Consider the following 20,969-nt stretch of genomic DNA (forward strand, 5'->3'; position numbering starts at 1 on the left):
ATCCAGGGTGCAGGAGCAGCTGGTGTAGTGGGGGGTTTTGGCCAGGAACGGGGGAGTCCAGACAGGGACAGAAGGGGTCCAGGCAGGAACGGGGGGGTCCAGGAGGGGGAAACCGGTGATGAGTTTGCTGGGGAAAACGGACGAGGGTTCTGGGTGGCTGGATCCCGGACAGCTGGGTCTGAGTAGAGGCAGGAGAAAACAAAGTAAGAAAATGGCAAACTCAACAGATAAAACAGGAGGCTAGACAGCAAACTGACTGTGAGGTCTTTGTTCAACGATCTGGCCGAGAGTGGAAGGATGAGCCGGTTCTTATTGCAGAGGTGTGTAATCAGAATGATGTTCGTCAGCTGTCCGGGAGCCGTAGAGGTGGTTGATTGCCTGAGTGGAGTCAGCTGGGAAGCCAGACTTCACTCAGGCACCGAGCTGCAGAGGGAGAGACAGGGCAGGGGAGTGGATGGGAGACAGCAAGACAGACAGGGCAGAGGAGCGGATGGGAGACCGGAGCATGAGAGGGAGAGGAACAGGAGAGGGGGAGAGGAGCATGAGAGGGAGAGAGATGGGGAAAAAGGTATTTGGGATGCCAGATGGGAAAGACAGGGGATGAGAAGGGAGCTCTGACAATATTATTAGGAAGCATTGTATTAACTTCCATTGTTATGCAGATGACACACAATTGTATTTATCTGTGAAGCCAGATGAAACTGATCAGTTAGCTAGACTGCAAGATTGTCTTAAGGACATTAAAACCTGGATGACTTTTAACTTCCTACTGCTAAATTCAGACAAAACTGAAGTCATTGTATTTGGCCCCAAACATCTTAGAAACTCGCTTTCAAAGCAAATAATTACTCTGGATGGCATCACGTTGGCCTCCAGTACTACTGTGAGGAATCTTGGAGTTATTTTTGACCAGGACATGTCCTTTAACTCACACCTAAAGCAAGTCTGTAGGACTTCCTTTTTTCACCTGCGTAATATTGTAAAAATCAGGAACATCCTGTCTCAGAGTGATGCAGAAAAACTAGTTCATGCTTTTGTTACTTCCAGGCTTGACTATTGTAATTCCTTATTATCGGGTTGTCCAAATAGCTCTCTCAAACATCTACAGTTGATCCAAAACGCTGCTGCGAGAGTACTGACAGGAGTTAGCAAAAGAGATCATATTTCCGATATACTTGCTTCTCTTCACTGGCTTCCTGTTAAATCCAGAATAGAATTTAAAATCCTTCATCTGACATATAAAGCTCTTAATAACCAATCTCCATCATATCTTAAAGCTGCTGTCCGGAGTTTCCGTTTGTTTTCAATTTATGTATCATTTTTTAACAAAGCTTAAATGTGTTAGTCTAGTTCGATACTATAATATAAAGTTAGTAGAACGCGATATGAAAATTTATTCCTGAGCTCCGCCTTCCTCTCATAGACCCCCATGTTATTCCAAAAAGCGCCGGTTGCTGCCGACCAATCAAGTTCGAGCTTCCGCTTTCTCATGCTGTCAATCAACGGTTACGCGCACAGCAAGCAAGCCCATGCAGAGGTGGGCGAGCTACGCACTACGCAACCGCGCGCACATTTGTTTTGCTTGTGGAGGAGAGAGCATCAGGGCTCAGCAACTTCCAGAAAAGTTACCAATCCCACGGCTTGTCAGGCCAAGAGACTGCAGGACGTTTTTTGGCTCGGGGTGCTCGCGTCGCTCCCCGACCACGGCCTCCATAGCCCGCCTGACGGCTTCGTTTATATGCCGTGGTCGGGGTGCTCGCGTCGCTCCCCGACCACGGCCTCCATAGCCCGCCTGACGGCTTCGTTTAGATGCCCGACCTCTGGAGGAAGATGTTGGGGCGTCTGGGACATACTCTTCGTCAGAGGAGTCATGCAATTCTGAACTCTAGATAGAAATAAATAAACAATGTAACACATATACACGCGTAAATGCAGTAAGTCTGATCAACAACGTCATCGAGAGGGATACACGAGTGTAATCACATATTGAAACTTTACTCGTTCATCCTAGCAGATTCATGTTATTTTGATATTAGGATGAGTTAGACTCAATACAGCATTCTAACGTAATTCCTTTATTATTTACTAAATGTACTAAATGTAGAAGAGGGGAAAACAGCAAAACAGGCGAGATGCTGCCGCACTCCGGGCACTTCTCTCATGTACTGCGCGCGTGCACAAATAAAGGGGCGAAATCAGAGGGACGGAGGGTGGGACCACCAGTGTTTTGGGAGACGCTGCGATTCAAACTCCGGACAGCAGCTTTAAAGATCTGTTAGTACCATATTATCCTAGTAGAACTCTTCGCTCTCAAACTGCAGGCTTACTTGTTGTTCCTAGAATTTCTAAAAGTAGAATGGGAGGCAGAGCCTTCAGTTATCAGGCGCCTCTCTTGTGGAACCTGCTCCCAGTTTGGGTTCGGGAGGAAGATACCCTCTCTATTTTTAAGACCAGGCTTAAAACGTTCCTTTTTGACAAATCTTATAGTTGGGGCTGACTGGGTGACCCACAGGGGTTCGGCTTGTGTCTTCATTTGCACAGCTGACTCCCTCTTGGACGTCCCTTCGTTCTGCCTCTGGTCATGCTGCTATAGGCCTATAGGCTGCTGGGGGACTTTTCTTGACGCACTGAGCCCTTCTCTATCTACCTTTACATTTAATATGTATACCGTTATTGCAGTACATTCACTCTGTTTCCCCCTGTGCTATTTCTCCGAGTGTCCCTGGTCCCAGAGCTGGATGCTTCAGATCTGCGGTCGATGTTCCACCAACTGGTCTAGTCTCCACCATGTCCACTGTGGGATGCTGCTGCTGACCTTCCTCCAGCCCTCTGCTTCCAATTCCCCTTTTCCACCAGTCAACTCTGCATCGCCTTCACTATACTTGTTATGCTAACTTACATACTGTTTGAATTTTACTGCTAGCTATATATGGAGTATGTTTAATGTCAGAGCCGTACATCATAAGAGTAAACTATGAGTCAGTTTTCAATGTTAGCTTATACTTTGTTTGTGTCACATATCCTGTCATGCATGTATCCAAATGTGTGTTGTATTTTCCTTGCTTTCCCACCCCTCCCTCCTCTCCCATCCCTCTTCCTTGCCCTCCTCTGTCCCTCTCAACCCGCCCGGCCAGCAGGCAGATGGGTCCCCCCTATATAAAGCCGGGTTCTGCTCAAGGTTTTTTTCCCTGTTAAAAGGGTGTTTTCCTTGCCACTGTCGCCTTTGGGCTTGCTCTGGGGGTCAGGCATATGGGTTCTGTAAAGCGTCTTGAGACAATTTGACGGTAATTGACGCTATATAAATGAAATTGAATTGAATTGAATTAAAATATTTATCTTTTAAGTGAATGGAAAAATGGAAAGCCAGACTTAAGTTTTTTCATGGTGTTGTGGAAGTCAAAGCATGAAAAATATAGGAACATAAAGAAACTCAGCTGTGAGGTGTCTGTGGAGAGAAGCAAGGAGAGCGATTAGACTGTACCTAAGTAATCCAGGGATACAGTAAGTGATGCTGACCACACTAAGCAACCAGTAGAGCCCAAAGATGTACAGGGTAACAACCGAACAGCCCGAAAGACGACCTCACAAAACAGCATGTTTGACTCATGTCCATTCAGCTAATTTGAAAACAAAGTGGAGACAGAGAGCACTGTATGAGATATTAGGTAAGTGTAAATGTTGGCACATGTAGCCCAAAGCAGCCAATGTTATTATTAAATCACTTTTTTTTTCTCAAAGAAGACCAAAAATTATAAGGCTGTATTGTTTGAGCATTTAGATATCTGAACCAAATGCAATAGCAATCCATCCAGCTGCAGTTGAGGCAGAAGATGATTACTTTTGTGCAGTTGACCACAGCAAAATGAAAATCATCAGACATGGATCTGCAGAAAAATAAAACACTTTCTGCGTCACAATCATAAAGTTTGTGGAAGCAGATGTGCTGGAGAAATAGTGTAGTTTCTCAGACATTCATGATGAGCAGGTGAAGAAGAAACGTCTGTTGACACTGACTTGCTTCATAGTAAGTTTATTGCATAGAACAGCATCGATCAGACAGAGGCTGCCTGGAAGGATTCAGCCAATATGAACCTTGTCAAGTAACATTCTGAGTTCACTTATATAGGTTTATGGTTGCTTGTAGAACCTCACCCTATGTTCTTCCATTGGTGACAGAACCCTTCTGATAGAACAAAAGTGTAATATTCAAGGCCTGGGACGTAGGAGCCAATCTCAGTCATAAAGTATCTACACATTCCTGAACATGCAGTAATTAACACATCTCAGGACAGATCCCACAATAGAAATATACTTAATAAAGGAATTTGACTGACAATTAACTTACATTTTGAATGAAACGTTTCTCTGAGATATTTCTACTTTTATCTTACACAGACCATTACCTTGGCTGAAGTGCTGTAGTGTTGAGAAGATGTGCAAATTAATCTGTCAGGGTAACACAGGTTGCAGCTCTAATTCAAACACCTTTTAACACGAAGCTGCATTCAGGCTAGCAAGCAGAAAAACCGTATAATTTTATCTCAATTAGAATCTCTCTGAATCTTTATAGTTTAGCTGTGTGTATGGGCGTAAAAAAATCTACTATTTCTTACTGAAAATAAACATAATGAAGAGATGTTATGGAGTGACGTTTCACTGTAGTGATATGCAGTGTATGAGCAACCTTTCAAATTTACTATTTTCGTCGTGCGACGTGAATGCAGCACGACGTTAGCTAGGAAAGCGGCTTCAATATTACCGCCTGATGAGTTTCGATTCCGAATTTTTTCACAAACTGTATTTAATTACAGCAGTGTTAAGTTTCCGGAACACAGGTGCTGTGACACTGGACATTTTCCTGCTCTTCACTGACCGACTAATACAATTATTTTGAGGTTCAGTCATAATACTTCTGGTATTATTTGCTAACGTTAGCTTGGCATAGCAGGTCTGCTAGCTGGTCCTCTGTTGCTCCCTCATCACAGTCTGAAGATGATGCATGAAGGCAAAGACACAAAGCCGACAACTGCAAACAAAGAGCTACTGCTGTGATAACAGGTAGCTGAAGAGTCTTCAGTGTTGCTAAATTTTAAAGTTTTGCTAGCACGTAGTTTGTCGGAATCGGGTGTTTAAAACTCTAAAAAGTTGGACTCGTTTTGTCTCGGCAGTTGTTTTGAAAGTCCACCAGTTTTTTTTGTAAATCTCCTTTTTCTATCAGCATTCTTTGTGCCAGTCAGGTTTAATTCTGAAGCACCTTGTCCTCATCATTGTACATGCTATTTGCACAGTATCATAAGCGGTGAGTTTCAGTTATAGTCGTATTTTAAGTGTTAATGGGAGATAACAGTAGTATGGCAAAGATGTATTTTGAGCACAGTTAGTTGTTTCTGTTTGACCTCACTGCACTGTAGGTGGGAAACCTCTCTGTGTTTCAGAATACTCAATCACTGACAGTTTTTATGTATCACAAGCTTGGGACAAAACTCACTCTTCCTTACAATTGTGGTGCAGTTATGATGCATATAATGTGAAACTGCAGCTGAATCATGACTAATTGTATTCTAGTTTCTGATATCTCCACTTTCATTCTGACTAGTGATAATTCTGGCAAGCCCTTTTAACAGAACACAATTATACTGGAAATGTATTGACAGATATCCATAATGTAGTTCTTTCTGGTCTAAAAGAACATTCTTCCTATAGACAATTGTCTATCTATCTATCTACACACACACATATTTCTTAAGAGGACACTGTCACTTTTGTAGTTCATGTGTATGAAGTTTCTCACTACAGTTATCCACAGTTTAAATGCACTTTGAATTGCAGCTGCATAATGACTAGTTGTACTTCCCGTTTCCCATATCAACGCTTTAATTCTGACTAATCATACTAGTTTACAATCCTTTCACTCTTCTCAATATATGATATCTGCATTTCCCTTTCTAGATTTCTTAAATCAAATTTAAACTAGTCAGAATGATGGACACTACCGGTCAAAAGTTTGGGGTCACTTAGAAAGGTCATTATTTTTGAAAGAAAAGCATTAAAAAAAAATGAAGACAACATTAAATTAATCATAAATACACTTTAGACATTGTTATTGTGGTAAATGACAAAAGAATGACTATCTGGAAAGCTGGACTAGCTGGAAAAACCTGATTTTTAATGGAATATCTACACAGGCTGCACTGAGACCCATTTCCAACAACCATCACTCCTGTGTGCTCATGCTACATTGTGCTAGCTAATTGTGCTGAAAGGCTAATTGATGATTAGAAAACTGTTATGCCATTATGTCAGCACATGAATAAAAGTGTGAGTTTTCATGGAAAACATGAAATTGCCTGGGTGACCCCAACGGTAGTGTAGAAGCTGTAATCCTGTCAAGTCAAAATTTCATGACAGATATCCTGATTCAAAGTTTTCACTCGGTGATGTAGCGTTGCAGATGTCTGTGGTAACATCAGAAGCTTTTCATACATACTGTGACAACGCAACTGTAACCACATGTAACATAATGTTGCACCACCATGTGAAAGCAGCCTGAGGAGGGAGTTCTTCACAGCTTCCTTGATGATGAACTCTTCCTTTTTCCAATGCGTTTTCTAAAGATCCAATACACCACTGCAACTGATACTACTTCTGCAAGCACTATTCAAATGTTTTTCTCGGCCAGTATCCAATGAGGAGCCTCGCATGAGCAGCATCGTACACAACCTGTGTGACGTTTCTGCTAACTCTTACTTTTACTGCTTAGTACTGAATTATGGATGTCACTGACTGTCAGAACAACAATTTAAATATCTTAAATACAATTTCTGACCAGTCACACTGTAATTATGACTTGATAATGTCAGTAATGGTAATTTTACTTCCAGTCGCACTCGGCTATTAAATGTTAAGATGACTTGGCAGGCTGTAGTGTTTGGACTGACCAGTACTCAGCTTTCTAAGATGAATTAGACAGTGGCCTGTCGCTCTTTGGCTGTTAGTTATGTCTGACACAATCTTCTGTTGCCTTTGTGTCGCTGTCATCATATGCTACTCTTAACGCCTGAACTCCAAATAGAGACAAGGAATTTGATGCACTGAGCAATATTGTCAGTGGTTTCTTTTTTACCACTTGTATTTTAAGGTTTTCCTTTCTGCACTAACTAGCTAACAAATGCCACTGGCGTCTAGCTGAGTTTAAGACAGAGCTAAAAACGTTCAGTTTCTAAGATTCATGATGAAGTCAATTAGATGCTAACCTGGAACAAGTCGGGTTCAGCAGTAGCATGGATTTTTCCATGCACTCATGCTTTTTTTTTTATTCCATGTTTTACTGTCACCGGTAAGCTGGAGGAAATGTGAGAGAATGGAATGTTCAAAGGTAAATATTGTGCTGGGAATTCTTCAGTGTCAGCCGGTAATTCTGGTTAGATTACCAAAAGATGTCGTGGGTGTGGTGATGTGACCTTGTTAAATAACCTCACAGTTATTCACAAATTGACAGATTTACATTCCTAACCTCAGTTTCATTTCCTTGGAAAGGCTTATTTTTTTTTAGAACGACAATCCAGCTTGTCATTTAAATCAGGTCACGTGGTGTATTACATACCATCTGCAGCAAGCCAGGAATGTGAAACTTAGAGCCACTGTTTCTTTTTCTTCCTTCCTCATTTACTCCTCTGTCTGCTTCTCCTCCTGATTTATCATTTACAAACCTGTTGTGCTTACTTTTATACCATGCTATCTAGTCTATAATGAGTCCTTATTAACACTGTGCCTTCTTAGATTACTTTTAAAATGCAGGCATTTGCATGACGTAGTGCCTCAGACAAATAGGTTTGTTGTGCTGTAGATCATGAAAGATTGTCTGTGTGCTGCTCACCCACACCCAGCTGCATTAGTCTGCTTTGTGGTTTCTTCCCTATCCTGCTTAACCTGTGTGTGGTGGCACCATTTACAGTAATTTGAGTGTGGCTCTGTACTTTCAGTTTCGTTTCTCTCCGAGTTTGCTTAGAATGAAACACAGCAGGGGAGGAGGGAGGAAGGGAGGGAGAATATATAACAGAGGAAGGAAAGTTGCTGTTTCATATACAGTGTTTCTTCTTGGGGAGTTGGACTGCACATCTTGTTATTTGAAAGTTTAGGTAAGATAGCGTCAAGCAACTTTCCACTCTAGTTTTTGTGTCTTGATAGTTTGTTTTTTTTAATGCTTGTGCATTATCATAGTTAATCATGTCAGTGTAAATATTATATTGTCTGCTATCGGCATTGTACAGATAGTCATAAACAAACTATCAAAGTAATGCTAATTTGTTTGGATAAGAAAATCTTCCACCTTATTCGTTAATGAGCTCTACTTGTCATTGTGCTTCATTGTGTGTTTGATTTTAAAGAGAGGTAGTTTGGTAGAGGTGAAGGATTTGTTTGTTTGAGCCTTCTGATGCAATGTTGCAAGTTTATTATTTGTCAGTGTTGACAGGAATATTAGCTGGGGCTTGGTATTAATTTACAGCACATTCTGGGTCCTGTTTAATGTGTGTTCATAGTATTGAGTATCTGTTGTGCTTCAAAACTTTTCAAATTAAATGCCAACTGATACTGGCTTTTTGGGATCAGCATTGAGACTGAATTTCGCAAGTGAAACATTCTGATATAGACTTTAACATAGATGTATTGAATGGGGGAAATAGTGAGGTCATTGTTTATTATCTTTCTTCTGAGTTTTTTCACAAGTTAGCGACTGACTGTTAAGACGTCGTTTGACTCCACTCAGCTGTGACGCACACTCTGCTACATTTGCTGCAGACAGTGCTGAGAATATTGTAAACAAATGCTCTGCAAATAATATGTTTTGTTGTTGGTGCTTTTTGGACAACATATATGCTAGTACCCCTGTATCTGTGATGGGACAATATCAGCATTAATATTAGCTGATGTGTCGGTTGGACTTCACCATGGTCAGATTATTCATCTTATTTCCAATCACACATTTCAGCAACCAAATCAGAAGACTTTGCTAGTTAAATGCTGCATTTATTATATGAAAGTGTCTTGAGATAAAATTCCGAGTTGAGTTGAAATTCAAAAGCATATTATTTTAATCGAACATTGGTGCACTGAGATTGGCCGTTTGTTAATTATATATTTTTAAGAAAATATGTTTAAATTCCTCAAAGATGACATAACTGACTTATTTATGAGTGGTTAGCAAGGTCTATTCACAGCACAGCCAGTACCTCACATTATCAACAGTAAAGTAATAACTGCTTTTTTTGCAGCTAATATTGTGAGGCAGTGTTGACTTTTGGCTACCCAATACATGTAAATCTAATTATCACTCTTGTATTTGTTTTCTGTTTTGGTTTTATGGATTTAAATTGCATTTGTCTTGACTCCAGACCATGGTTACATGGAATGGAACACAAACATATAAAACATAGGCCTGTATGAAACAGTATGTATTTCTGAAACAGAAGTAAAAAGACACCTATTACCTAGCAACCACTGGTTGCCTGATTTGACTGTTGTAGTCAAATAATTTGCTACCACCGACGACTTGCTAATTTTGTCTGTTCTTTAGGGCTGGGCAGGGAGTGTACAGTGTTTTGTAAGAACTTTAGTGCTGGCTGCTGGGTCAGCTTTAATGTGTGTTGTGTGTTACAACTAAAGAACTGCATAAGAATCTTTGACACCAAAGCCAGGCTAATACATACGATATTCATTTTTGGAAAAAAGTAGCACCAAACATTTCTGTATAAAGTGGAAATTTTATAGTTAAAAAATAAACTTTGAGGAATTATCTCTCCCCTGTTTACTGCAAATATATTCTTGCCATATCCGTACACTGGCTTCTCCTTCTTACAGTAAACAAATACTAGCTGATAAATTGCCACAATCCACTGACTGCCCGTTTTGTACACACCATTGTATGCATTTGTGAGACTAATGGCAAACTGATTAGCAGCGTGATCCATTAATGTTGATCTCTTTTCTCTCCTCATAGCATTAGTCACAATGGAGGAGGCCCAGGAAAATATAGTGGCCATGATGAAGACGCACCCAGAAGGGATCCCGCTGAAAAAGCTTGCACTGTACTACAACCAGACATATCACGAGAACCTGTCTCTGTCCGCGTTGCACTTTGATTCCATGGCCAGTCTGGTGGCTTCTCTGCATGAGGATCTGGTTGTGGAGCAGGAGGTGGTGTTTCACAAGGACCATTGCAGTGGAAGTCGAGCTGGAGCTGCATGTGGAGCATCAGCTAGTCACGAGGAATCGTCAAAAGCTTCAGAAGACAGTGAAATGCCTGAGAAAATTCTGAAAAATGTTGTGGACATGATAAAAGAACATCCAAACGGGCTTCCTCTGAAGAAGGTGACGTCCGCCTACAACCAGAAATACCACCACAAGCTGTCCTCAGCCTCTTTAGGCTACAAACGTATTTCCCGCCTGGTCAAATCTTTAGAAGATCTTGTTTTGAAGGGGGACATGGTTTTTCATAAGATTCACCATCCCCAGAATCAACCTCAAGTTGGACTATCAACAAATGCAACAGCAGACAGCAGGCCTGCAACACCACGGACACCAGAAGCCCTTACTGACAACAGGAGCAATGCCCCACTTGCTACAGTCGCACAGCCTGATGCCAGCGCTCGTTGTGGGTCACTCACACCAACAAGGATGAACTTTATAGGCTCTCCTGTGATTTCTACTGGCTCTTTCTTCTCCACCCCTTGTATTCCTGTTACACCGCTCTTTCCTGCATCCAAGCCAGCTAAGAAATTGACCCAACAGGAGCTATACCAGAGGGTCCTGGAGGTTAGTGATGTACAGCAAATTTTCAGACCACTGCGTATGCACACAGTAGAGCCAGAATTCAACGAGATTTTTTACTAGTGATCAGTCCCAGTTTCAGTCACATGTTGAGTTGATTGCAACTTTTAATCAACTGATTTGTTTTTGGTGAATTTTTAAAAATGAGATATGTAGAATCAAGTGATTTTAAGGAAAGATCACAATTTTTTGCTTCGATTTGGTAAAGTTTTCCGACAGAACAGCACATCACAGATCAGTAGTTTATGCACCATCAGAAACTCAAAAATCTGACTCATGCTTTATTTTGCAGTTTGTAGCACTGATAAATTCTATTGTTGAGAGGGTTAAGTAAGTCGTTTGCATGTAGACACTACCTCGTGTTTTTACCCTGCTCATCTGCTCTAGAAAGCACCCTTGATTTTTACAGTAGCTAATTACAATTATCTGCCTATTGAAACCAAGTGGTGAGAATTTTTTTTAATGTGTTCCAGGTGATGGGGGCTTACCACCTGAACGCTCCATCAATGGACCAGCTCCAAAGCTGCTATCTACAGCAGTTTGGCGAACAGTTTCCTCTCACACAGTATATGTCTCTGTATGATAGCTTGGAAGCTAAGAACTTGCCCTCTCAATCTGAACCAACAGCAAACCTCAACACTGCTGCATTGCAAACACCTGCAGGTAACTAAACTTTCGAGCATTCAGTGTCATGCATAATGAGCAAAGATTGTCATTGAGTCATACTTAAGAAATGCATGTGTGTTCTCCCACAGAAACACAGAATCTGGCAAAAGAGCCCAAAAGCAATCAGCAGCCGGCTGCTGGGCCCAGCTTCCTCTCTGGTGTGGACTTTCCAGAACTGGGCACAGATAGGAACTTGGCCAAAGAGCAGAAGGGAAAAGCGAGAGATGTCAATCAGCGAGAAGCCAGTGCCCCTATTTTTAGAGAATCTTATCATGCCCAGCTGAGAGAGGTCCTTGGAGATAATATGCGAGCAGTGGAGGCAATGGAGGAGGATGAGGCGCTCACAGGGAGGAGGGGGAACAGGGCCATGGATCCAGACACAGTCAACTGTCTGATGGCGGATGTGATACGAGAACTCGCTGCTGAGGGAGAACTGGTCACCAAAGAAAAGGTGAGGAGGAACAGGACACACCTTTTTTATTGTAGAGGAGTAGTTCAACATTTTGGTTTCTGTGTAAATAATGAAGCTAAATGTGGACCTACACTGCAAAAACTCAAAATATTACCAAGTCTGTCTGTCTTATTATCCCCCGCCACCACGAAGTGGAAAGGGGGATATAGGTGTGGCCTCCGTGCTTCTGTCCGTCCGTGCTTCCGTCCGTCCGTCCGTCCGTCTGAGATGAAGGGGACAGCTTTTCTCGGAAACTATTACAGCTAGGATTACGAAATTTAGTGTGTAGCTTCACACCATGGACACCTTGATCAAGTTCGAAAATGAAACCTGTGCGATAATATTAAACACAGTTATGGCCCTTGATCACTATTTTGGATATAGACTCATAGACATCACATGTGGCGGGGGATATTGATGACCATGCCGTCTTGTTTTTAGTCAAAATGTCTCATCCCGCTCGACTTAAGATAAATTCACTTAACAAGTGACATTTCAGTAAGGTGGAGGGACTTGTTTAAGTCAATGCATCTTAAATATCTTGTTAGGTCAAACAACCTTGGAATTATCTTGTTTTAACCCTCCTGTCAACCTGTGGGTCAAATTGACCCGTTTTAAAGTTTAAAAATGTGGAAAAAATATATATATTTTCACAGTGAAAACTTCCACATTTTCAAATTTTTGGGAAATTTTTGAACATTTTGTGGTGGGGAAAAAAGAAATGTTAAAAAAAAATTTCTTTAAGAACATTCATTGTCCCCCAAATGTTCTTAAAGAAAATATTACAACTTTTACTGATATATATGGAATCACTTTAGATATTTTTAGGATTTTTTGGCAATATTTTTAGGATTTTTTTTAAATATTTACAATTTTTAGATTTTTTTAATTTAAATTTTTGTTTCTTGCCAAATTTGAGGATTTTTTTTTAAAATAAAACTTTTAAGGAAAGCTTTGAAGGAATTTTCTTCCTGAAGATTTTGCAATTTTTTTTATAAATTTGGGGAATTTTTTGCAGAATTTTTTAATTTTTTTTTCAGACAAGGCAATAATATTTTTTGGTGCTGTAAATGAAGACAACAGGAGGGTTAAGACACCTAAGCTTGACAATCCTGGTAAAATATAGCTTAAAATAAGATTTCCCCGCTAATTTTAAGATGTCAGTCTTCTAAATATCATATCTTATTTCAAGTCTTACCAAGCCATTTTTCACTTGTTCTATTGGCAGATTTTTTCACTTATTTCAAGGTAAACATTCTTTGAAATAAGTTATTTTTCTTGTTTTGAGAGGGGCATTTTTTCCAGTGTAGAGGCAGGTAGTTTATATCTTAGTTTAGCTTAGCATAAATCTAGAATCAGAATTTCTCTTTTCAAAGTTTAAAAAACAGCTGACCAACACGTCTAATTTAACTTAGACTCTTTGTTTGTTTATTGGTGCAATAAGTCAGGCTACAAACACTATTTCCTCGTTGGGTGCAGTGGCGCCTGGTGTCTCACTTTAAGGCCACAGGATCATGTTGATACAAACGAGGACGGATGCAGGACAAACCTTTACATGACACATTACACACCTAGAAAATGAAATATGCAATAGTGTAACATACCTTGTGTTTGTAGGAAAATATAGTAAAATGAGAAACCATGACAGTAAACTGGCATACGTAGTAGCAGGACCTCCCTTCAGTGGAATGCAGTCATCAAGAAAACAGCTGTGCAAAACATGTCAAAATGTCTACTGTAAAACGCTGTGTAATTCCAGAGTGTTTGTATATTGACTGCTGGCTCTGACTTTCATATTTCAAGTTATGAGACCAGAGCAATATCCATCTTAATTTGTCTTGCCTTTCGAATAAAACGCACAAAACCATCCCATGCCATGAGAAGTGATTGCCCTGGAGTGCAACACAATGCTAACACTAGTAGGTTTTTTTCATCTTGAGGGCTGTACCACCAAGCAAGTTTGACAAAGCCATTCCTTGTATAAGCCAACTTGGCAAAACCTATGCTTAAGTCAGAAATGGCGCGTGTCACCACGGTGGTTATCAGCTGTCTTTGCTAACTCAGCTTTCTTCTTCAGACTGAGCATTTCTATATAAGGGGGCATTTCATATGGATCTCTTCTTCTGCACAAAATAGACTCATGGTGTTCCACCTACTTTAGTCAACAGGTTGTTTTAGTGAAGAACTACAAGGAGGGTAAAAAGTTCTGATGGCATTTAGGTCAGACACTGTCCCACAATAAAGGATATCACTTTAAATTTTAGCAAATTATTACTGAAATTAATGTTAGTGATTTAATGTGTGAGTTCAGTGTGAATGTGAGTGTGTTTGGTTGTTACTCTGTGATGGATTTTTGGCTTGTTTTGATCCTGCCTTCACCCTAAGTCTGCTGGCATAGACTCCAGTCCCCCACTGAACCTACAGAGGATAAAGCGGTTTACAGATAATGGATGGAGGGATGGATTTAATGTTCTCTGGAATAAATAATAGAATAGTCAGTTTTCCAGTCTGTGCCTACTGGCACAAAATTCAAAAAATTCTGAATTCCTAAAATTCTGTATAGTCTGTGATCCCTGCTCATCTGTTCATGTTAAATCTTAATTTTTGTTACTGTGCAGTTATGAAAAACCCACGATGATTTAACATGAATTGTCATCTTATCAGTTTGTACATGAGCTGAAGAGAATGTCCCTTTCAAACTGCATTAATACTTGACACAAAAACAATTAACGCACAAATACATTAAAAAGAAATACAAAACAGCTTTTACAATAGATTTTTTTATTACTTAACTATCAGATGTTTAGATAGTCAGAGCTGAAGCACTTGTATAGATATTATTAAAAGAAATCTCACATCCCTTTTATAGTGTTGTTAAATACTAGTAGAATTAAATCAGTCCACCAACAAAATACAATGGAGTGGATCTGTGATATGTTGTTATGCAGTTTGTGATCTGTAATACAAATGAAACCTATTCAGTCTATTGGACTTATAAACATCACCATCAACTGCACATACAGTACGTGCTGTTAGCAGAATAAACCTGCAAAATCAGACAAATAAATTCAATTCCAATTCATCTCAAGAGAACAGTTTCCGTCAGACAAGATTTTTGAGACATCTAATCTGGCCAGTTGTTATAGATCAGGTAAGGAATTTCCCATAATGCCATGAGGCAATGCTAAAGAGCTACTAAGGTGCCTGCCTTCAAAAGCTGAAGCAATCTTTAAGTTGTGATACTATCATCATCATGACGTCAAACCAGCAAGCAAATCAGACAGACATCGAGCCAACCTTCATTCTCCAGCAAATGGCAGTGATTGATTCTGTGCAGGAGGAGACGTGAAGTGAAGCAAATTTGACTACAAAAGCACTCAGAGAGCACAGTACTCTGCCACGGCTGTTCATTCTCCCATATGGCTTAGTCAGAAATACACCTGTTTCTTTTTTTTTTTAAAGAAATGCAGCATTTGTTTATTAGTTATTAATGATCAGAAATCATGACAGCATAAAATATGGCTATTTAATGTGAGTGAACCCACAAACAAAATGACATTGCGCTGAGCACAGGCATGTGTTACGCATGTGTACGTTATATACGGATACCAAATTGCGTGATCTAAATATGGAGTGGGCTCCTGGAATTGATGGAACTTGGAAACACCCTCACAATTTAGTCAATTGTTCTTTGTATCATTTCTGATGGAGAAGTCGTGATAACTCCGTAGCGGTGGATTTGTAATAGGGTTACAATCATGTGATCGTCAACAGGCAGCTGACGTGATGTTCACTTGTTGTCATAGTTACAGTGACGCTGTGCTGCTATCTGTCAATGTTCCAGAAATCTTTAACAAATCCATGGATCTAGATTATAAGCTGCATCACTGCCAAAATCTAATCACTTGGTCTTAGTGTCATTTCTGACCTTCCGTGAAAATTTCATCTCATTCTGTTTTAGAGTAGTGTTGCTAACAGACAGACAGACAAACCAAATGCTGATCGTCACATGACTCTGCAGAAGTGTACAGGGTCTGTACACTCTAACTGATGTGTGTGGAAATTCCCAAATTAAGTAAATTTATTGAAAATCTTGGACTGGCCAATGCCACGTCATGTATTTAAATGTTCTAAACAGCTGGTTTGCATCCCGCTTATATGCATTATGTGAATCTTTAGGTTAAAGTTTGAATGAAGCTCCTCCATCCAAACACACTTGGAAATATAAAAGTAGCAAATTTATGTTTTTTGGCTTCTTTTATTTCGCCGTTGCTGTTGCATTGTTGAGGTGTATTACTGACTGTATGCCAGTTAGTGGAATAACATGAGAGCGTCTGTAGATGAGAACATACTCACTGAGATATTGCTCCCAAAAGTTGTGAAAAACACGACGTTTTTGATGAAAATGTTGTGAATGGATAGATTGAAGTCTGTTCTGGGGGTCTAACACGGGCCCTTTCAGCTTATTAAAGGTCCTGTACTGGTCACTTTTCTGCTGCTGAAATTGCTTTAACTAAAAGGCCTCCTATAAACACTTAACCTCCTAAGACCCGAGCTTTGGTTTGGTTTGCATTTTAGTTTTTTTCTACTTACTTGGAATAAGGAGTAACCAATAAATATAATAACTGGATAATATGTAATATCTGATTATTATGTTTATTACATTTACATTCTCTCTCTCTCTCTCTCTCTCTCTCTCTCTCTCTAAATACATATATTACTAGATTTACATTGTTATTACTGCTATTATCCCCCGCCTCCACGAAGTGGAAAAGGGGGATATAGGTTTGGCGTCCGTGCGTCCGTCCGCCCGTCCGACATGAAGGGGACAGCTTTTCTCAGAAACTATTACAGCTAGGATTACAAAATCTAGTGTGTAGCTTCACACCATGGACACCTTCATCAAGTTCGAAAATGAGACCTGTGCGATAATATTTAACAGAGTTATGGCCCTTGATCACTATTTTGGATGTAGACTCATAGATATCACATGTGGCAGGGGATATTGATGACCATGTCGTCTTGTTATTTGTAGTAGTAGTAGAAGCAGTAATATTAGTATTATTATTAGTATTAACAATATGCCCTGTTGGGGAAAAAAAAATCAAAAAACAAAAACATGTCCACATATGTGGACGGCAGGTCTTAAGAGGTTAAATATGTCCCATTCAATAGCAAAAACCAGCCATATATCCAACCAACCAAAGCCATTTGAGTTCTTTGGGAGACACGCATAAATATGTTGACCAACAGTAGCTGCTAAATAGGAGTTTAAATGGTATAAAAACAGATAAATGCATTTGAGAATCTGTACAGCTGAGTAACGCTCTGTATTTGGTGATTGTCCTCTCACTTCCTTCCACAAATATGTCCAGGTGATGTCCCGGGTGTGCAGGCTGATTCCTTCTTTGGACCCAAGACGGATAAAACCCTGGGGTATTCCAGCTCTAAAAGACCTTCAGTACATCATGAAAGAAATCAACGTTTTCTTAGAGGTTGGAGCATGATCGTTTGGGATTAACTTGTTTTTTTCCGAATGTTATGTTGAATACTTGAATACTTCTTCTCTCTCTCTCAGTCCACTGAAGTAGTTACATCCGTCTGTACCCTGTATGAGCTCGGTCAGTCACTGGCTGGCCTAAAGGACAAGAAGCGCTATGAGGAGCTGAACCTGGGACCCCTCTGCAAACTCCCTCTCATCCACCGCATGTTCAAGATTGACAGTAACACTAAGGATGACGATATCCCACAGATCGAGACCGTAGACATCCTAAAGGTAGCACTTACATTTGAAATGACGTCTTGATTCACTTCATGAATTTGTTACCAAACTCATGAGCTGTACTGTAGATATGTTTTACTTTGTTTTGGAAACTTTTGACTAAGCTTTTCATTTAAGCTTTAAAGGCGCTTGTATTGGGCTTCTTTTTCTGCAAATTACTGAAAGTCTCATGTGCGCCTATGAAATACTAAAAGATGGTTTTTTGCACCCCTGGTTTTAATCCTGTTCTAAACTAGCTGTTTTGTTGTCTGTAGCTTTAAATGCAGCTGAGCTGCTGTTTAACCTGCCCTGTTCATGAAGAAGACTCTCTCTTGACCTGATCGAAACCAGCATAGACATGTACAAATGAGCATGATGCAAGACTTTCCATTGTTTCTACCTTTCTTTGTGAAACACCATTTTGCATTGAAGTATCCCAAAATCCACAGCACAGTTGTTGTCTTTAACTTGTGTATTGTGACTTTGTTAGACAACATTGCGGTCATACGATCAGTAGTTTAGCAGTGCAGGGCAGCGCACACAGAACACAATAAAAACAGATTTTCACCAAATGGGACCTTGAAAGTTTTATATTACATTATTAAAACTTTTTACTAGTATCTATCAACCTCAGAATGTTTAATTAAAGATGCAAATTAAATCAATAAGGCAATGTATAATACAAATGACCAAGACATCCAACAGTAGGAAATGAATTTGACTGAGGCTGCTTTGGCAATTCTTGTGAGCCACAATGTGAAGCTCAAAGGTTACAGAGGAATCTGCTAAAGGAGTCTGGTTTGAGCTGCATGTTGATCATTATTAATACTTCAAAAAGTATTATGCATCACACGAACCAAATCAGTTCAATCTATGTTCTGTACTTGGAGTTTTCTTTGTGAACGAAATACAGACAGTTCAAAAGAAAGATCAGATTTAAGCAGAAAAAAACAAACACACTAAGGTGCATTCAGAGTTCCTGATTCTGCCATACCGACAATTTCACGATTGAGCTTCCTGTAGATTTTTCTTTTAAAATATGCACCTAAATGTGTTATATCTCTTTACTTTGTTCAGCAACTTCGCATTTTTCGGAGAAAGCAAACCAAGGTAAAAATAGACCTGGCTGAGTTCCTGAAGTATCTGGCTGACCACTACAGCTGTGACTCTCCCTACGAGCTGGGCATTAGGATACATAGCATCGCGCTACCTATAGCGGTAAGAGACATCTCTATTGCAACTTTTCAAAAATGATGAGTTACCAGCAGCAGAGAGCATGTGTTGGTTTTATGTACTGTACACACATTTTTGTTTGCTCAGTCTTATGGAGGCCTGCAAGGGAACTGCTGTTATTCACCTAGATAAAAACTCAACATGAGTAAAGAAACAAGTTTACGTTTCTCCACCTTCACATCTTACTCTGCAGCTTGTAAAAGGTTAAATCCTTGCAGAGATAAGTGCAGTAGTACATTAAAGCACATTTTCATCACCCACTGTCACTCTTCCTGCCAGAATGCAATTCATCATTGCAACTGGTTTTGTTGATCTTCATACTTGATACAACATCTAATTCATAGCAGGTAGCAAAAATGTTAACAGTTTGATCACTGTGTTTGTGACATTGGTCATTTAGCCTTGAGACCAAACCAAATTTTCAGTTTATCATGGTTCGTAGTTGCTTCAGTTTCTATTTAAACTCTGTCAGCACCAACACCAATAATATGGAGAATGTCCAGGTGGAGGATCCTCGGTGTTTTTTTTTAAAAATACATACATTTTTGGCCTTTTTGCAGCTTTATATAACGGTCACAGTGAGAGGAAGACAGGAAAGTGTGTGTGTGAGTGGGGGTGGGGGGGTGGGGGTGGGGGTGGGGGGGGGGGTGGAGGAATGAGCTGCAGCAAAGAGCCGTGAGCGGGAATCAAACCCATGACTGCTGCATGGGCACTTTAGCCCCACTTTATGGGTCACCCACTCAACCTATTGAGCTACCCAGGCACCCCACAGTATTGTTTTTAATGGCAGGATATTTTGATCCCTTTCTAGTGTTGGTATTCTGCGCAACACTCCTTTGTGTTGTGTGTTATCTTATCTGCTACCACTGACAGATATGACCCCTTGGAGGATGTAGGGGTAGAAAATACTTATCAGTCACAATGTTTACCACAACTCACTTATAAGAGCTATGAAGCCTCATTTGATGAACATATAGCAGTTCCGTTGACATGAAAATAGCTTTACTATCTTTTGGATGAAATGAATGTTATATCCTGATTTAACTCTCTAACTTCTCTGTCCACCACAGACCCTTAGAAAAGTGACTCAAGGTGAGCACGCAATTTTGGAGCGTGCCAGGGAGACCATCCAGAAAGAGCTGGAGGAGGAGACCCACGAGCGGCTGAGAAAAATCAAAAAGAGCGTTTTAGAGTCAGCGCAAGTTGCAGGTTCCTTCTCCACCACAGGCAGCTTGGATCTCAGAAAAAAATACGCTTCTATGTCAGCGTCCGAGGTAGTGCTGGCAGTATTCACAAACGTACAGGAGGTGTTCAGCCCCAGGATGGCCAAGGTGGGTGCCAGACACTCACAGCTGTGTTCTAATAATGAATCTGATGCTTCCTCAAATGCATCAAAAGAACTTGCTCGATGGCAGTGTGAGAATTTTGCCTCCACTTTTTTTGGAGCTTAGTGGTTATGACACTTTGGTCTTGTTTCCTTAATACGCTTCTATAGAGTGCTGGGTGTTAATTCCACTAAGCCTCCCAACGTGAGCTGTCAGGGGGATAACAAGGAGTTTCAGGGCTGCTCTCAAGTTCTGAACTCATTAACAAAACGTCAGCTATCATACTCTCCTAATCCCTAATGAAAGCTAGTTCGAACTGATGAACGCTGGCTAGACATTAATTTGGGACTAAACTCATTTTGACACTGACCTACTTGTACATGTTTTGGGATTATCTTTACTCTGAAGAGTTTATCCTATTCATCTATAGTTTGTGATATGATCATCATTAAAATAATTTATTCTAAAGGATTCGGGTCATTCAATCTGTTTTTTTAGCATCTTATTTTGAGATGGAAAATTGGGAGCACATTTTATTGTGAAATGTTGTGTTTTAGTATGCAGTGGCTTATAGATTTCCCAAAATTAAAAGTACAGGGTTTAGCCCACACCTTGTAAACCCTCCCCATACCCGAAGTACCCACAAATGTGACCCAGTAGTGTGACAGCATGTGTCTTCTGTAGCTTGGAATTATTCCTGAAGGTA

The 20,969-nt window shown here is 40.2% G+C and overlaps 1 protein-coding gene across 4 annotated transcripts in view; it reads left to right on the forward strand.

Moving 5' to 3' along the window:
- Positions 1-4,725: 4,725 nt before the first annotated feature.
- The window catches only part of wu:fj29h11 (uncharacterized), a 61,992-nt gene continuing 45,748 nt past the window's right edge, over positions 4,726-20,969 (forward strand). Inside the window, exons 1-8 of one of the 4 annotated variants that reach the window (XM_051939109.1) lie at positions 4,726-5,058; positions 9,998-10,812; positions 11,301-11,490; positions 11,583-11,944; positions 17,320-17,439; positions 17,523-17,720; positions 18,783-18,923; positions 20,009-20,269. In XM_051939109.1, the coding sequence (XP_051795069.1) occupies positions 10,009-10,812; positions 11,301-11,490; positions 11,583-11,944; positions 17,320-17,439; positions 17,523-17,720; positions 18,783-18,923; positions 20,009-20,269 (2,076 nt within the window). In that variant the 5' untranslated portion in view covers positions 4,726-5,058; positions 9,998-10,008. The other 3 variants (XM_051939108.1, XM_051939110.1, XM_051939111.1) reach the window with 3 other exon arrangements.

This window comes from Acanthochromis polyacanthus, chromosome 19, assembly GCF_021347895.1.
Source record: "Acanthochromis polyacanthus isolate Apoly-LR-REF ecotype Palm Island chromosome 19, KAUST_Apoly_ChrSc, whole genome shotgun sequence".
In the NCBI taxonomy this organism is placed as follows: Eukaryota; Metazoa; Chordata; class Actinopteri; family Pomacentridae; genus Acanthochromis; species Acanthochromis polyacanthus.